At 44.5% G+C, this 18,956-nt stretch overlaps 2 protein-coding genes across 7 annotated transcripts in view; one reads left to right on the top strand and one right to left on the bottom strand.

Annotated features, from left to right (window-relative positions):
* Positions 1-16,861: 16,861 nt before the first annotated feature.
* LOC116561830 lies at positions 16,862-17,887 on the bottom strand. Its single transcript, XM_032293790.1, has one exon. The coding sequence runs from the start codon at positions 17,762-17,764 to the stop codon at positions 17,153-17,155; it is 612 nt and encodes a 203-aa protein (XP_032149681.1). The 5' UTR covers positions 17,765-17,887; the 3' UTR covers positions 16,862-17,152.
* Positions 17,888-17,954: 67 nt separating this feature from the next.
* CTDP1 (CTD phosphatase subunit 1) overlaps positions 17,955-18,956 on the top strand; it is a 71,761-nt gene continuing 70,759 nt past the window's right edge. For 3 of the 6 annotated variants that reach the window (XM_032293786.1, XM_032293779.1, XM_032293781.1), the window contains exon 1: positions 17,956-18,416. In XM_032293786.1, the coding sequence (XP_032149677.1) occupies positions 18,097-18,416 (320 nt within the window). In that variant the 5' untranslated portion in view covers positions 17,956-18,096. Of the gene's footprint in view, positions 18,417-18,956 lie in introns of all 6 variants that reach the window. The other 3 variants (XM_032293787.1, XM_032293782.1, XM_032293783.1) reach the window with 3 other exon arrangements.

The raw sequence follows: 18,956 nt of genomic DNA on the forward strand, positions 1-18,956 counted from the left end.
GCAGCCCAGGGGAGGTGGAGGAAGATTCCAGGCTCACCCACATCACAACGGTGTCCCAGGTGAGGTGGAGGAAGATTCCAGGCTGGCATGCATCACAGCTGTATCCCAGGTGAGGCAGAGGAAGGCACCTGTTGCCCTCACTGCCACGTACTCAGGCAGTGAGTTTCTGGAAGTAATAACTTGAGCCACCTCCACTTGATCTCCTGGGAGGGCTCATTTGTTCAGGTCCATGGGACATTTTAAAGAGCTCCCTGTGTGATCATGAGGTATACTGAAGCTTAAGAACCATGACTTTATGAGGTTTGTGCTATTTTAAGGCCAATATTCATGCTCTACTTTATGTTCTGTAAATGTGAATTTATACATAGGATTTTCTAAAAGAAGAACATGTGTTCTTATATTGCTTATTAAAATAAAATATTAGAATTAAAACAACACATGAAACTGGCTATTTAAATGTATAAGATTCCCCCCCAGCTCAGCATACCAGCCCAGGCATACCTCAGAGAGGCTGCCGTGGTTCCAGACCACAGCAATAAGGTGGATACCACAATAAAGCAAGTCACATACATCGTTTTGGTTTCCCAGGGCTTTATAAAATTATGTTTACACTATACTTTAGTCTTACTAAGTGTGAAGTACCAGTATGTTTTAAAAAATGCACAAGCCAGCGGGGCGTGGTGGCTCACGCCTATAATCCCAGCACTTTGGGAGGCCGAGGTGGGTGGATGCCGAGGTCAGGAGATTGAGACTATCCTGGCCAACATGGTGAAACCCCATCTCTACTAAAACACAAAAAAATTAGCTGGGTGTGGTGGCACATGCCTGTAGTCCCAGCTACTCAGGAGGCTGAGGCAGGGGAATCACTTCAACTCAGGCAGTGGAGGATGCCATGAGCCGAGATCATGCCACTGCACTCCAGCCTGGGCAACAGAGCAAGACTTCATCTCAAAAAAAAAAAAAAAATGCACAAGCCTTAATTAAAAAATAATTTATTGCTAAAAAATGATGACGATCATCTGCACCTTCAGTGAGGCTGAATCTTTTGCTGAGGGTCTTACCTCAGTGCTGACAGCTGCTGACTGATCAGGGTGGCAATGGTTGAAGGCTGGGGTGGCTGTGGCAATTTTTAAGAATAAGATAGCATTGAACTTAGTTGTGCTGATCAACTCTTCACAAGCATGTGTGATGCTGACGGACAGCATTTTACCCACAGCAGAGCTTTTTCAGAACTGGAGTTAATCCGCTCAGACCTTGCCCTGCTTTACCAACTTGTTTACGAATATTCTAAATGCTTTGTTTCATTTCAGCCACCTTCACAGTGTCTTCATCAGGAGTAATTTCATCTCAAGAAACCACCTTTGCTCATCCGTAAGAAGCAACCCGTCATCTGTTCAAGTGTTATGGGATGGCAGCGATTCAGTTCCATTTTTAGACGCCCCCTTCTAATTCTAGTTCTCTTGCTACTTCCACCACATCTGAAGTTATTTCCCCGCTGAAGTCGTAAACTCCCCAAAGTCACCCATGAGGGTTTGAATCAACTTCTTCTAAACTCCTGTTAATGTTGATATTTTGACATCCTCCTATAAATCATGACTGTTCCTAATGGCATCTAAAATGATGGATTTCTTTCAGAAGGTTTCAATGGACTTTGCCAAGATTCATCAGAGAAATCAATTATAGCCTTACAAAATGTATTTCTGAAATAATAAGACCTGAAACTCAAAATCGTTCTTGATCCCTGGACTGCAGAGTGGATGTGGTGTCAGCAGGCATGAAAACAACACTCATCTCCTTGTGTCTCCATCAGAGGTCTGGGGTGACCAGGTGCATGGTCAGTCAGCAGGAATATTTCTGAAAAGAATCTCTCTTCCTGAGCAGTAGGTCTCAACAGTACGCTTAGAACAGGTGGTAAACCACGCTGTGAACAGAGGCGCTGTCATCCGGGCTTTGTTCTTCCACCAATGGAGCACAGGCAGAGAAGATTTATTAGGTGCCCTGGGATTTTCAGAATAGCAACCAGGCACTGGCTTCAACTTAAAGTCAGCAGCTGCATTAGCCCCTAGCAAAGGGGTCAGCCTGTCCTTTGAAGCCAGGCACTGACATCGCCTCTCTAGCTGTGAAAGTCCTAGACGCATCTTCTTCCAATAGAAGGCTGTTTTATCTGCATGTAAAATCTGTTGTTCAGGGCAGCCTCCTTCATCGATGGCCTCAGCTGGGTCTTCTGGAGAACCTGCTGCAGCTTCTCCACCAGGACCTGCTGCTCCACCTGCGCTTTTATGTTACAGAACCGGCTTCTTTCCTTCAACCTCATGAATGAACTTCTGCTGGCTTCCAACCTTTCTTCTTCCTGAAGAAAGTGGAGAGAGAGAGTGTCTTCAGCTCTCCAGCCTCCACAGAATTGAAGAGAGTTAAGGCCTCGATCTAGACTGGGCTTTGGCTTCAGGGAGTGTTATGGCTGCTTTGATGTTCTATCCAAACCACTGAAACTTTCTCTGTATCTGCGATAAAGCTGTTTTACTTTCTTATCATTTGTGTTCACTGGAGTCACACTTTTAATCTCCTTCAAGAACTTTTCCTTTGCATTCCCAACCAGGCTAACCATTTGCTGTAAGAAGCCTAGCTTTTGGGCTCTCTCAGCTTCTGACGTGCCTTCCTCACCAAGCTTAATCATTTCTAGCTTTTGATTTAAAGTGAGGGACTTGTAACTCTTTCTTTCAATGAAACACGTAGAGGCCATTGTACGGTTATTAACTGGCCAGATTTCAATATTGTTCTGTCTGAAAGAATAGGGAGGCTGAGGAGAGGAGACAGATGAGAACACCGGGTTGGTGGAGCAGTCAGAACAAAATTAAATTTGGTGTCTCACACGGGCACCGTCACAGTGCTCCAAAACAATTGCATAGGGCTGGGCACAGTGGCTCACGCCTGTAATCCCAGCACTTTGGGAGGCCGAGGCAGGTGGATCACCTGAGGTCAGGAGTTTGAGACCAGCCTGGCCAACATGGTGAAACCCCATCTCTACTAAAAATACAAAAGTTAGCTGGGTATGGTGGCAAGGGCCTGTAATCCCAGCTACTCCGGAGGCTGAGGAAGGAGATTCACTTGAACCTGGGAGGCAGAGGTTGCAGTGAGCCCAGGGTGTGCCACTGCACACCAGCCTGGGTGACAGAGCGAGACTTTGTCTCAAAAAAACGCCCAAAAAACCAAAAAAACAAAAACCTAGTTGTGAAATGTAAACTTGAAGGTACCTATTGTACCTGTTTCTCACAGGCTAATTTTGGTGGAGGTATAAAAGTTGTAACAATGAAAATGAAGGGAAAGCCATGAAGAGAGGTTCTCATACACATCTAACAAAAGATACGCTAGAAGACGCTACAAAACCCAAAACCTTGCACAGAAACCATCACAACCTTACACAAAAAAGGCTTCTCCAAGGACATCTGCCCAGCAATTGCCTGTTCAATCTTGGATTGGCATCAACCTTGCTATTGATCTTTGTAGCCAAGGATAATTATTTCAAAATAATTGTCATCCTCCTAATTTTTCCTTTAAAAGCCTCTGTCTTCCTTTTTCTGAATATGCACATAGTTTACCGTGGCATCTGAATTCCCATTGGAATGCTCTATTCTTGAATAAATTACTTCTTTGAGTGAGCTTCTCTCTGTTACTTAGACTGATACATATGGTGTCAGAAATGGGACCAGAAAAATATCACCATCGGAAGAAATGACTTATTTTCATTTTTTGGAACCACTGCGCAGCACTTACTCCAGCTCCTCTAGCTCTTCACCTCCACAGCCTGATTTTTCACCCTGCTGAGTGCTTTCTCAGCCTGAGCCTTTCTCTTTGTGCTGGAGGCTTTTTGATGCTCCTCAGAATAAATGTGACTTGGATGAGGCCGCCTTGATAAAGGACCACACATCCATCCCGAGATGATAAACAGGCTTTCTGTCTTTTCTGCTAAATCCTTTTTGTTACAAAGGCATAAACCTTTCTGGGTCGAATGCCCTGATTTTTAGAGAATTAACATTCTCTCTGTAAGGCATGTCTTTACTTGTGAGTTCACTTTTGATCTGCATGCCTCATTTAACATTTTGTTCTATCTGGACACCTAGGTTAAAATGTTTGTGAACACGCTTACCTTGGTTCCTTTTGACTTGATTTGAGTCTTTCTCCTTGATGGTTTTTAAAAATCGTCTGAGAACAAAAATAAACATTCTAAATGGTGGGTGCAGGATGCTAACTAAAGGCCACTAGGGCAGCCGTCACTGTCTTAAACAAGGCCGACACTCCTGACATTCCCTGGCTGGATTCATAGTTTTTCTTTACTCTCAAGAGATTAATAAGAATTGAACGAGATTCTAAAATATTAAGGTATGCCAGATGATCTGGGATTCCAGAACCAACCTATTATGGCCCATCCTCAGGCACATTTTTTAAGTGACCAGCAAAATGGCACCAAGGAAAATTCAAAGCTCAATGGCCATTATGTGAACTCTCTTAAAAAACCCTGCAACTATGGAGTTAATGTGGAGTCTCCTAAGTTCTTTAGGTTTTTTTTTTTGGTTTTTTTTTTTTTTGCCTATTTTGAATTTTCTGACTTTTCTGCTGCTATTGAGATAAAACTCACTGCTTATGGGATTCTAGCCAAGATTTTTTTTCAAAGTCTTAAAGGGCTTTCAAATAAATGGCTTTAAAAATTACAACAGCTCCATGGTAACCAACAACCCAGACACCTTTTAGAGATATAAATTTAGGTTTGCCTTACTGACAATTCATTATGGTGATGAAACACTTAATTGAAAAATTAATAATCTAAAAGAAAAAGAACTACATAAGTATTTCTAAAAGCTTACAAAAGGCTCTCAGATTACAGAGGTCAAAGCTTGATCTCAGAACAATAATATAAGGTATCTTTGTCCAGCATAAAAATTTTATTACTTTTTCTGCCATGCAGAGTCCAAAAAGAAAAAGCCAAAAACAAAACCCTACAACAATGCTTCCTGCCTATATCTCTAACCAAGCAAACAAGATCAGCAACCAAAGACATTTGCTGCTAGTTCAAGGCTACTTGGAGATTCTTCTACTCATACAATGCAGTCAATCCTACCTAAAATGTTTTTTCTTTATATAAATATATAGATAGAGATAGAGATATAGATAGGTAAATATATACAGGGTCTTGCTCTGTCATGCAGCCTGGAGGACAGTGTTGCAATCATGGCTTAATGCAGCCTTGGCCTCCTGGGCTCAAGAGATCCTCCCCTCCTCAGCTTCTCAAATAGGTGGGACTACTGACATGCACCACCAGACATGACTAATTTTGTTACTGTTTTGTAGAGATGGGGTTGCACTTTGTTGCCCAGGCTGGTCTAGAACTCCTGAGCTCAAGTAATCTACCTGATTACTTTGGGAGTCTCAGCCTCCCAAAGTGCTGGAATTACAGGCATGAGCCACCATGCCTGGCCCACCTAGCTAAAATATAAACAATTGAAATTTAGTACTAACCTCATTTGAAAATGAAAAACAAACAAACAAAAAAAGAGGTATGGGGGATAAATGGTGTATTTTATTTTTACTTTTAAACTGCATTGAAACTGTTTACCCAATATTTTGGTCCAGAGCCTTCAATAGATTTCCTATCAGGGCAAATAGCACAAAACTAAAAATCTTGGTCCCCTATTTTATTAGTCCATTCTTGCATTGCTATAAAGATACTACCTGAGCATGCGTACTTCGAAAAGAAATAAGGTTTAAGTGACTCATAGTTCCTCATGGTTGGGGAGGCCTCAGGAAACTTACAGTCATGACAGAGGGGAAGAGGCATGCCTTACATGGTGGCAGGCAAGACAGAACATGCAAGAGCAGGGAAACTGCCTTATAAAACCATCAGATCTCCCCAGAACTCACTATCACAAGAACAGCATGGGGAAAACCACCCCCATGATCCAGTTACCTCCCACTGGGTCCCTCCCTTAACACATGGGATTATAGGGATTACAACTGGAGTAGAGATTTGGGTGGGGACACAGAGCCAAACCATATCACCTCTGTTGGAACAACAAGGTTTTCTTAAAGTATTGATTTGCCCTTGGGAAAATTGCAAGAGATGATGATGTTTGATCCTGAAATCTGTTTCTTTTTTTCATTTTTTGCAGAGATGGGGTCTTGCTATGTTGCCCAGGCTAGTCTCAAACTCCTGGGCTCAAGCGATCCTCCTGCCTTGGCCTCCCAGACTGCTGGGATTACTGGCCTGGCTGGCTTTTCCTGATGTGTCTGGACTATTCTGTGTAACCAAGAAAATTCCATGCTGTTACTAAGAGTCATGAAGTCCCTGCTCCAGGCACTCCTTTTCTTGTTCACAGTACTCTATAATAAAGTGTATGCTCATAACCCTGGATGCACTCTTCCTGTGTCTAATTAAATTCAACTACCCTTTTCTTCAGGTTTGACTTCTGGGTTATCTAAGGAGAAGCAATCACACAGCAGGAGGTTTTCCTTTACTTTTTGTAACTGGCCTAAACACAAAACATTTTTACATTTTATCAAGCTAGATTTGTTTTTTATTAGGTTTTTGATTACTTAGGAAAACTGAGTTTTAAATGGGTTAAGGCTTTTACATTCATGTAACTTTCTGTATTTGCTTTTGTAGTATTTTAACTATTACTCTGTTGAAATTAATGATTAATATTTTATACGACTTGTGATTTTTTTTTTGTTTTGTTTTGATATGGAGTCTCACTCTGTCACCCAGGCTGGAGTGCAATGGTGCGATCTCAGCTCACTGCAACTTCTTCTTCCCTAATTCAAGCAATTCTCCTGCCTGAGCCTCCGTAGTAGATGGGATTACAGGTGCCCACCACCATGCCTGGCTAATTTCTGTACTTTTAATAGAGACACAGTTTCACCATGTTGACCAGGCTGGTCTCGAACTCCTGACCTCCAGTGATCTGCCTGCTTTAGCCTCCCAAAGTGCTGGAATTACAGGCATGAGCCACCATGCCTGGTCCTGTGATTCTGTTCTGATCAAGCGTTTTAAAGTTTTTGACATCTTTGGCGCGTTTCCCAAATCAGAATACCAAATTAATAAGTATTTTTGACTCTAAAACACTTTTTGACATCTTTGGCAGGTTTCCCAAATCACAATACCAAATTAAGTATTTTTGACCCTAAAACTAACTTTTGGATTTTCTAGTTGTGCTCCTGGAGAGATTAAAAACATGTATCTCTCATTTGTTGAGACATTAAATAATCAGGCTTATTTGGTAAATTGTAGGGAAGCATTGTCAAATTATAAGTGATACTAGACCTTGTTTCAGATACATTTGTGGGTATGTTGTTGATATGTTTCAAAAATTATATAAACTCATAGAAATCTAATATGCTATCAGTCATAATTTTGGCTGTCATGTTACATTTTTCTGAAGTTACATTTGTATGGCTATGCATTCTAAAGATTATATGAAATTTTTAAAAGTTTCATGGTCTTGATATGAAGCTATCAGTCATGATTCTGGTTATTTTAAAATGCTGTATGTTGTATGTAAGTAACTAAATTTCCTCGATAATTTTTATCAGATTTTTAACCATGGCTATTCTAAGTGTTTGGCTTCCCCCGTTATTATTTTCAATTATTCCCTAAAAGTATTTGTAATCAACTATAGTCCAAAATCGCCTTTCATAAAAAGACTTGCAGGTACTCGTGGACACAGATTTCTGATAACTTTAAGATCATGAACTGAAAAGGAATTTCCAGAACTCTGATGAAGAAACTGATGGGTCCATGACACTGCTAATTATACTTGATCTTGAGATCAAGCAAAACAAAATACTAATTATATGAAATTTAATAATTAACAGATAATATTTTATGACTTTTATTTGAAACACTATTAGTTCTTTACCTACGTTTTATTTTCCAGATTTAAGAAAACGCTCCCTCATAAGCTGTCTATAGTTTACAACAATTTGGCATAGTTTAGTGAACAAAGGTGAAGGCATTTGATTTTTCTACTTGATTCTTCCAAAATTTGGAAACTATTCACGTGTATTCTTAGTTTTAAGGACAATATGATTATATAAGTTCAATAAAATCCTATTGTCTCTTTACAGCAGGATACAATTGGAAACATTGATTATAGTACAGAGGCTTTGACTGAATATCATATTTGAGGGTATGCACAGAAAGCCTGGTTTTAGTCTTTCCAGCCTTACAATCAGTAAATAAAAATTGTCTCTTCCTGGCAGGCCCAGGAACATTCAGGCTGTAAGTACAATCTAAGATCTGCCCTGGCTTGACATTCTACCCTCAAGAGGTTTTTAAATCTGATAACCTATGTGATCAATGCAGGGAGAAAAAGTTGTTTCTAAAGAAAAACTACCACACACCTGTTATTAGATTGTAGCTCTGAGCCTTGTTTTCGAGTTCTTGTTATCTACCTGTAGAATGGGCCAGATCCTGAATTCTCCTAATTTCCTCAAATGTTTGACTCTAATTCTCCAACTAAAACCAAAAACTGCTTCTCTCCTAAAGCCCCGTAGGATGAAACTAAACACATTGTAAAGAACTAGCCTCATGCCTGATGTATGAGCCACACATAAAGTTTACCGAACTACCAAACTGCTTGATGCCATCACCAGAGACATTCAAGCTGCAAACCGGGAGGAAAAGTTGATGTTTTCATGTTGTAAACAGTTTTTCTCTAGACATTGAAACAAGACTCCATCATAAGGAAAGTCTAACTCCTCAACTCCTCTTAATGTCTTTTTCACTTGACAGGATAATGATGAAATTGAAATTTCACAATCTGTAGCTTCTGCTGGTAACCTAACAGAATCTAACCTTTAAATCTGTTAGTATTCATTGGCTAAATAAGAAAATGCCTGTGGATTCTTATTGTGGCACCTGGATAAATTCCTTTGGGAAAGTTGAGACCCAGTGGGAGGTAACTGAATCATGGGGGTGGTTCTTCCCTGTGGTGTTCTCATGATACTAAGTCTCACAAGATCTGATGATTTTATAAAGGGGAGTTCCCCTGCACACACTCCCTTGCCTGCTGCCATGACAGATGTAACTTTGCTCCCTCTTTATCTTCCACCATGATTGTGAGGTCTCCCCAGCCACGTGGAACTGAGTCCATTAAACCTCTTTCCTTTATAAATTACGCAGTCTCAGGGATGCATTTATTAGCAGTGTGAGAAGAGACTAATACACTGACCTTTAAAGATATCGAACATCTTGTCACATGTTCATTGGTCATTTATGTATCTTCTTTTGAGAAATGTCTACTCAGCTCTCTTGCCTGAGTTTTAATTGGCAAGAGTTTTGATTGGATTATTTGTAATTGTACTTTGAGTTGTAAGAGTTTTTTATGTATTCTTGATTGAAACCTTATCAGATACGTGACTTGCAAATGTTTTCTCTCACTCAATGCGTTGTCTTTTCACCTTTAAGATGGAGTCATTTAGAGCACAAGTTTTAAAATTTTGATGAAATCCAGTTCATTTACTTTTTTGTCATTTGTGCTTTTGATGTTGTATCTAAGAAATTGTTACCTAAATCCAATTCTTGATGATTTCCTCCTGTTTTGTTCCAGAATTTCAGATTACATGAAGTTCTCTGATCCATTTTCAGCTATTTTTTTTTTCAGGATACGAGCTAGGAATCCAAATTCATTCCTTTGCATGTGGATGTCCAGTTGTCCCAGAACTATTTGTTGAAAACACTTTTCTTTCCCCCACTAAATGCCTTCATACCCTTGAAAATCAGGTGACCATAAATATGAGGGTTTATTTCTGGACTCTAAATTCTATTTAGACTGGAATTCTATTCCATGGATGTACACATCTATCTTGATGTCAGTACCACATTGTTTTGATTACTGTAGCTTTGTAGGGAATTCTGAGTACTCCAAACAATTTTTCCAGATTGTTTCTGCTATTCTCGGTCCCTTTCATTTTTATGAATTTTAGGATCAGCTTGTCAACTTCTGTATACAAGCCAACTGGGATTTTGAAAAGGACTGTACTGAATCTATAGATCAATCTGGGAAATATTTCCTTCTTAACAATATTAAGTATTCTAACCCATAAACATGAGATATCTTTCAATCTATTTTGATCTTCTTTCCTTTCAACAATGTTTTGTATCTTTCAGTGTTTATATCTTGTACTTCTTTTGTTAAGTTTATTCCTAAGTATTTTATTCTTTTTTGGTGCTATTATAAATGGAATTGTTTGCTTATTTTGGCTTTTTCATTGCTGGTATATAGAAATACAATTGATACCCTGCAACATTGCCGAACATGGTTATTTTTAAGGTTTTTGAAATGGATTCTGGCCAGGCGCGGTGGTTCACGCCTGTAATCCCAGCACTTTGGGAGACTGAGGGGGGAGGATCACCTGAGGTCAGGAGTTCAAGACCAGCCTGGCCAACATGGTGAAAACCCTCTTCTACCAAAAATACAAAAATCAGCTGGTGAGCGCCTGTAATCCCAGCTACTCGGGAGGCTGAGGCAGAATCGCTTGAACCCAGGAGGCGGAGGTTGCAGTGAACTGAGATTATGCCACTGTATTCCAGCCTGGACGACAACAGCAAAACTCCTTCTCAAAAACAAACAAACCCAAAAAACAACAAAAAAAGGATTCCATGGTTTTTTGTTTGGTAGAGACAGGGTCTCACTGTGTTGCCCAGGCTGGTCTTGAACCCCTAGGCTCAAGCAGTCCTCCCACCTTGGCCTCCCAAAGCACTGGGATTTAGATGTGAGCCATCGTGCCCTGCCATAGACTTTTTTTACATAAAAGATTAAGCCATCTTCAATAATGTTTAGAGATTGTTTTACACCTTTCTTTTGAATTGGATGCTGTTTTTCTTGACTAACTGCTCTGGCTAGAGCCTTCTATACACAAGTAACTGTAAGTGGCAAGAGCACCATCCTTGTTTTATTCCTGATTTTAGAGGAAGGACTCTATCTTCAACCATTAAGTGTGATGTAAGCCCTAGGTTTTTTTGTAGAGGCTGTTTATCAAGCTAAAGAAACTTCCTTCTGTTACTAGAATGTTGAAACGAGTTCACCAGACAGCTGGAGCCTGGAGCCTGAATCCAGGCCTGAGTGAGGCAGCTCCCTGAGGGGCAGAACTGTTGCCTTCTATGACAGCTAGTGGGTATGAAGGGACGAAAGGAGAAGCCGCCACTCCTTGCTGCTCTGATCTGGCTCCTCGGACATTTTCCTTCAAATGGCTTCAGGACCAGGGACAAGATGGGCCTCTGTGAAACGCAAGAAGCAGGGTGCTGCGTCCACCTGCCTTTGGTGCTCTTACAAATGGAATTGTTTGCTTATTTTGGCTTTTTCATTGCTGGTATATAGATACAACTGATATCCTCCAACATTGCTGAACATGGTTATCTCCAAGGTTTTTAAAATAGATTCTGGTGAGGTGCGGTGGCTCACACCTATAATCCCAGCACTTTGGGAGGCTGAGGCAGGCGGATCACCTGAGGACAGGCGTTCGACACCAGCCTGGCCAACACCTCACCTCCCCAGAGCCTTGTCTCCTCTGGTGCTGCACACTCAGGCAGGGTGAACCCAGCCCGCCATTCTCACCTGCGTCTTGTCAGACCAGTCTAGTGACCTCAGCCCCCTTCCTGCCAGTCCTCTTGTAAGGGCAAAAATGAAACATCAAACAAAAACCAAATATATTCTGTATTACAGCCGTCATTAGTAACACCTACATTATTCAAACAAACCGTATTTATTGAAAAAGCTGCCCCATTTCATTCTGGTGGCCTTGGAGTATGGCCCCTTAATCAGCTGGGATCACGAAGATCTTTAGTGGAAGTTAAGGGAGCAGGGTCTGCAGTCAGGCACTTGGCTTCGAGATGCCAGTCCTGCCCTCTCCTGGCTGTGCAGCTGAGCACCTAAACCTCCGCAGGGCTCACTTTCCTATCTGTAAGCCGGAATCATAGCTACCTTAGTAAGTCATGGTGCAGATGAAATGAGACCAGGCTCTGCAATGCACTTGGTTCAGCAACTGGCAAAGTGTCATCTGCCCCCATGATAAGCACCATCCTTTCCCTCTTCAGAGATGCTTAGCAAGGTAAATGGGGTTTCAGTGCGAAGATTCACAGTGTAACCAAAATTGAAAGCCGTTCATGATTTTGGCCTGAATGGGAAGTTAGGGAAACTCACAAAGCAAAGTTAAAAAAAGGAAAAAAGAAAAGCCATCAAGGAGAATAAAAACTGGTTGACATTTCATTTCATTTTTTTAAACAGACCCGGAATTTACTTTTTTTTTCTTTCTTGCTCTCTTTGACCAACGAAGAGGAATTTGCTTTTTTAATGTACATGCTTGTCAAGCAATTCTGGTTCAAATGATGAAATGAATACATGCTCAGGTTATTAATTCAGAAATAGTAATGTTTATTCTATTATGCCAAAAATTAAGCAGAACTCTGAACGGTGATCTCTAAAAATGAGTCTGAAAAATAATCATCTAATTCCAGTAAAGGGCTCTCACACTTTTCAGATTTTAACTCCAGGCCTGGTGCAGTGGCTCACGCCCGTTATCCCAGCACTTTGGGAGGCCAAGGTGGGCAGATTGCTTGAGCCTAGGATTTTGAGACCAGCCAACATGGTGAAATCCCATCTCTACTGAAAATACAAAAATTAGGCGGGTGTGGTGGTGGGTGCCGGTAGTCCCAGCTACTTGGGAGGCTAAGGCAGGAGAATTGCTTGAACCCGAGAGATGGTGGTTGCAGTGAGCCAAGACCTCACCACTGCACTCCAGCCTCAGCAACAGAGCAAGAGTCTATCTCAAAAAATAGTAATAATAAATTTTAACTAGTTAAAAATACATAAAATTTACCATATTAATTGTTTTTAGGTGTACAGTAGCGTTGTTTCTTCATACTGATCTGCAACAGATCCCAGAACTTTTTTGCCTTGCAAAACTAAAACTCTGTACCCATCAAACAACTACCTTCCCCACCTTGTCCCCCAGTCCTGGTAAATACTATTTTGTTTTCTGTTTCTATAAATTTGACTTTAGGTATCACAGAAGTGGAGTAAGACAGGATTCGCCCTTTTGCAGCTGGCTTATTTCACTTAGCATGGTATCTTCAAGGTTCACCCACGTTACAGCAAGGGTCAGAATCTCATTCCTAAGGCTCAGTAGTACCCCATCTCATGGGTACACCACCTTGCTTGTCCATTCATCTGCTGATGGACGCTGTGTTGTTTCTGCCTCTCGGCTACTGTGAACAGTGCATCTGTGAATGTGGGTGTGCAAGTGTCTCTTTAGACCCTGCTTTCTTTTGTATAAACACCCACAAGTGGGATTGCTAAATCATACGTAACTCTGAGGAAAACCTCCATGCTGGTTTTCATTACAGCCATCCTAATGAGTATGGCGTGACTATCTCACTGTGACTTTGATATTCTTTTCTCTAATGATCAGTGATTTTGAGCATCTTTTCACGTGTCTATTGGTCATTTGTAAATACAACTGTCCCTTGGTATCTGTGGGGGACTTGTTCCAGAACTTTCCACAAACCAAAATCTGAGGACGCTGGGAGTGTTTGCATGTAACCTATGCACATCCTCCCGCATCATTTAAATCCTCGCTATGTTACTTATAATACCCAATGCAACGTAAATGCTACGTAAATAGCTGCTATACTGTATTGTTCAGCTAACGATGAGAAGACAGGCTGTACAAGCTCAGCATGGGTGCATTTTTTAAATAAAAATATTTTCAATCCATGACTGGTTGAATCCAGGAATGCAAAACCCACGACTAGAGAGTGCTGACTGTATATCCTCTTTAGAGAAATGTCTGCTGAAGTCCCTTGCCCTTGCTCATTTTTAAATGAGGTTGTTTCACTGATGTTGAGTGGTAGGAGTTGTCTATATATTCCAGATACTAACCCCTTATCAGATACATGATTTGCAAGTATTTTCCCTCATTCCACACTCTGCACAGAAGACTGATGTCGTCTTAGTTTCACTTTTCTTGCCCATGTGTCGAGCGTCATATCCAAGAAATCAGTGCTAAATCCACTGTCATAAACCTTTCTCCTGTTTTCTTCTAGAAATTGTATAGCTTTATTTCTTTAGTCTTTAATCCACTGAGTTGATTTTCAGATACGGTGACATATAAGGGTCTTCACAGCTCTTCTTGTGGGTCTATGAAATAAAGGGCCCCAAGCACAGTCACGTATGTGCACGTTCACACACTCAAGCCAGATCTCAGACTCCCCAAGGTCATATTCTGCTCCTACGACTGGTGTCCTTCCCTTTAACCTCCTCTCTGTTCTGGCCTCACTAGCACTGACCTTTGTCTGCTAATCGAATGACAATTGAGTTTGAAGGAAACATACGCCAGCAAGGAAAAGCGACAACAGAACCCTTCCAGGTTTTACCAAAACCACCTGAGACATGGATAAAACTAGAATTCCAGCCAGTGGGATTCCTCCTTTCCCCTGGGCCACTACATAAAGGTAACTGCACTACGGTCCCATATCTCTTGCCTGTGGCCTCCGTATCCATCTCTTTTTAAAAGACAGGGTCTCACTGTCTTTTAAAAGGACAGTGGCACAACAGCTCACTGCAGCCTTGACCTCCTAGGCTCAATGGATCTTCCCACCTCAGCCTCCTGAGTAGCTGAGACTCCAGGCAGGTGCACAGCACCACACTCAGCTAATTTTTTGTAGAGATGAGGTCTCACTATGTTGCCCAGGTTGGTCTTGAACTCCCGGGCTCAAGCGATCCACCTGCCCCAGCCTCTCAAAGTACTGGGATTACAGGCATGAGCCACTGTGCCTGGCCCAAATGCACAGTTCTAAACATGAAAAGTTTTGAGTACTTCATTTGGCAGGAAAGTCTGACCTGAACTGGCATGAGGCTACTCGTGGTCTTTTTCATCCTGCTTATATTTTGCTGCAGAAATATCAGTTTGATGAAGTGTTGCCCCAGGCCCCAAACAGAATACGCACATACCACTTTACTAAAATCAGAAAAATCCAGAATTCTGAGACACATCTGTTTCTAAGATTTTTGAATAAGAGGTTGTGGCTTATGCTATTTTTCCTGACTATGGCCTCACTTTCTGCAGAATAGTTATGTTTCTTCCCGATAAATTTGTTTCCACCTGTTGATGCTAATGTTCTCTCTCATGATACTTATAAGATAGCTGATTTTTCCTTTTTTTTCTGTTTTTTAAGATAGCTGATTTTAACAAAAGGTGGCACACCAATTAAAGACATGGTAAGTTTCATTTGCTGTGTATCATCCCTAATTTGAAGACCACATGGCATCTACCCAGGTTAAAGTTATCATTATCTAGGGATGTCTACATCCATCTAGATCAGTCTGCCAATTCCATCAAGGTCTGTATTGCAAAATCGCTAAATAACACATGGTTCTTCCATTTTGCACAATTATTTTTTCAAACCAAAGTTCACATACTGCTGGTAGGAACAGGTTCAAATAGGGAATGTTGATACATATCAACATCCTTTGAGACAAACCTGTTCACACAATGAATGTGGCGCCCAGGGCCACCCTACTTTCTCTCACAGACCCTGACATCATCCAGGTCTTGTGTTGTTGGTAGTGCTAAAACTTTAGGAAAATTAAATTTAATAGAGTTTAATTGAGCAAACAATGATTTGGGAATCAGGAGCCCCTCACACCAGAACAGGCTGAGCAATTCCAGTGCCACTGCCTGGGCGAAGACTTAGGGACAGAAGGGGAGACATATAGAAAGCAGAAGTGAGGCCTGGAAACAGCAAGGTGGCTACAGCTCACATCTGGCTTATTTGAACAGTTTGAACGGCTGGCCGCCTGTGACTGGTACAAGAGTAGGTTACAGTCCATTCATTTATCCAGTTAGATTACAGTTCACTACGTATGGAGAAACCTCTAGACTAAACTAAAAGTATGCAAGGAGGCGGCTTCAGGCAACATGAAAGAGTAGTGTGTCCTTACAGTGTGAATCAGGGCTTCTCGGGAATTCTTCATCACCTTCTGGTCTTGCAAATATTGCCCACGCCTTTAGTTTTGTTACCTGGTTGCTCTGTTTTTATGGAATTATGAGAAACTGAAAAACTGTCACTGCTGGTGACATTTTCCCACAATCTCCACTTTAAAAAATTCCCATAAATGCTCGCTCCTGAGCGCGTTTTCCCCTGTAGTCACGGGGGCAGGGGCTGCAGAAAGCAGCAGAGACAGGCAAAAACCCGCAGCTGCAAAAAACGCACTCCTGACAGCAAGTAATGGCCAGAACTAAAAGACACTGTGCCCATTCTGTGTCACTGCAATTACCTAATTTAAATGGCTCTGAACAAAGAGAATTTTTATCTGAGGAACGCGAGTCCTTTTAATTATGAGGCCGAAACAGGCATCAAATGAGGCGACGATCACGCCCAACTCTGCCTTGACCTACATGTTCCTCTCCTGCTACTGCTGGTGGCAACACCGCCACAAGCAGCTACAGATCAACCTAGTAACGCCACACTGGACACTGCACCCACGCGCTACAGCTGAAGAACGCTGAGTCAGTCACTAATCAACGTTATTTCTGTAAGCCAGAGATAATTCCTCACAAATGAGTTCCTATTAGTGCACTCCCCGGCCCCCTTTTTTGCCTTTAAAATCCACTCCTAACTGCTAATTGGAGGATACATTCCGGCACCTTGAATTTGTGCTCCCAGGCTGCAATCCTCCAGCGTGGCCCAAATAAAGTCTCTGCCTAGAAAAACGGTGCCTCTACCTTTTAGGCCGACAGTTTCCAAAATGTTTACTAACATGAGAAAAGCCACCACATAAAAGTGGGAGGAAAAGGCAAACACAGGGTAATCTCAATTGCACATAACATTTATAAACGTCATGACAAAGATACTCAGTAAAAAAGGAGCACGGGCACGCATTAGGCCTGAAAAACCACAGCCCAGAGCGGCCTCCCGCCTCCCGCCTGGGCCCCCAGGAGCCGGGACCTCGGCCGCCGCGCCCGGCCACGTGTTCACGAATCTGTTTCAGGGACTCGCTCTGCCGCGCAGGCTGGTCTCCAGCCACCGGCTCGGGTGATCCGCCGGCCTCAGCCTCCCACAGCGTGGGACTCCGGGCCGGGCCGCCCGCCTGCCCCCAACTCGTTATTTCACGTAAATTCCCGACGAACGTGGAAACTGCCTCTTCTTGCAGCTGATGCTCATCCGGGTTCGCCCGGGGCTGCTGCGACCACGCGCCGGTGCCCGCTCTCCCGCTGCGGTCGCTCGGATTTTCCGAACCCACCAGGGGCTTCCGGGCGCCTTGTCCCAGGCGGGTCCACCGCCTGCGCGGGCCGAAGGCGGCGCCCCTGCCCCTGCGCTTCCGCGTGGAAGTGGAGGTCGGAGGAAGAGCAGACCGCAGCCCATAAGCTCCCGCGGCGTTGGGTCCGTGCGGGACACGCGGCACGGACACCCGGACGCCGACCGCCTCAGGTCTCTGGGACCGTGGCGCGCACGGCATGCTGGGACCCGTAGTCTCGCGACGTTGGACTCGCAGGGCGCGACGGGAGTCGAGGAAAGCGGCTCGCGGTGCATGCCGGAACTCGTAGTCTCAGGAGGTCGGGTCTCGACGCGAGACGGGGTAACGGGACGCACGCCCGCGTTGAACGCTGGGACTTGTAGTCCCGCCATGCCCTGCCCGCGGTGCACGCCGGGATACGTACTTCCGCGCTCGGCGGGATCCGCACTGGGACCGGAGAACAGTGGTCCGCGCTGCATGCCGCTTCTCCACGGCTCTGGCGCTCCGAGGATGGGTAGGGCGCAGGAAAGCAGTTAACCCGGGCCGGCGCGCAGGCTTGGTCCCAGGACAGAGCCGTCCTCGACCCCTCGCGGCGCTCCTGTTTGCACGCGCACGTACGCCAGCACGCACGCGGCGCTCCGGCCGTGACGTCACGCGCCCTCCAGGAAGTCGGCGCGGGCCGAGCGGCGGGTGGAAGCCGGTGCCGAGAGGAACTGCAGTGTCGCCGCCTGGGTCGGGTCGCCGCGGTGGGCGCCGCGCTCTGAGCGCCGCGCAGGCCCCGTAGCGACCGCCCGTCCGCTCTCTGTCCACGATGGAGGTGCCGTTCGCGGGCCATGTTCCCGCCGAGGGTGCCCCGACGGCGGCTGTGGCCGAGGTGCGCTGCCCGGGGCCCACGCCGCTGCGCCTGCTGGAGTGGAGGGTGGCGGCCGGCGCGGCCGTGCGCATCGGCTCGGTGCTGGCCGTGTTCGAGGCCGCGGCCGCCGCCTCCGCGCAGCCCGCCGGCGCCCCCCAGTCCCGTGCAGTCTCCGGGGGCTGCGTGCGCCCGGCGCGGGCAGAGCGCAGGCTGAGGTCGGAGCGCGCGGGCGTGGTGCGGGAGCTGTGCGCGCAGCCGGGCCAGATGGTCGCCCCGGGGTAAGTGCGCCGGGCCGAGCGGGGCCGAGGGCGGGCGGGCGGTGGTTCGTTACCGGGCCCTTTGGTGGGCAGGGGCGCCCCAGGGGACGGGGCGATAAGGCGGGACGCAGGCACTACGCCTTTCCCCTAAACCGGGTAGTGACCACCTGTGGTTTTACCAGTGGGGAGCATTTTGAGGTAAAAGGGGAGGGTCCCGCATGGCGACCCGAAGTTGCTGTTTGGGAAAACGATGGTGTTTGTTTCTTTTCTTCTGCCGCGATCGGCCCCGCCCCCTCCTTTAGCTCCACCTTTGTGAGTTAGGAAAACTCCTGGGTGGCTGTGAGCAGTCATCGGGCAGGCTCCAGACCTGTTATTGAAATATAAACTGTTGGGTGTGTGCACATCTTTAAGTGTTTGTAAACTTTGTGAAACGCAGTTGTAAAACCTGGTGCAGTCGTGCTTCGTGGCTGCGGGACGGGCGGAAACCAGGCCTTGCAGCAAAGGCAGTGGCCCATGGTTGACCACTGTGGGCACTGTCTCAGGCTGCTTCAAGGTGACAGG

The sequence above is a fragment of the Sapajus apella genome, unplaced genomic scaffold, assembly GCF_009761245.1.
Source record: "Sapajus apella isolate SASKATOON/1434 unplaced genomic scaffold, GSC_monkey_1.0 scaffold30, whole genome shotgun sequence".
In the NCBI taxonomy this organism is placed as follows: Eukaryota; Metazoa; Chordata; class Mammalia; order Primates; family Cebidae; genus Sapajus; species Sapajus apella.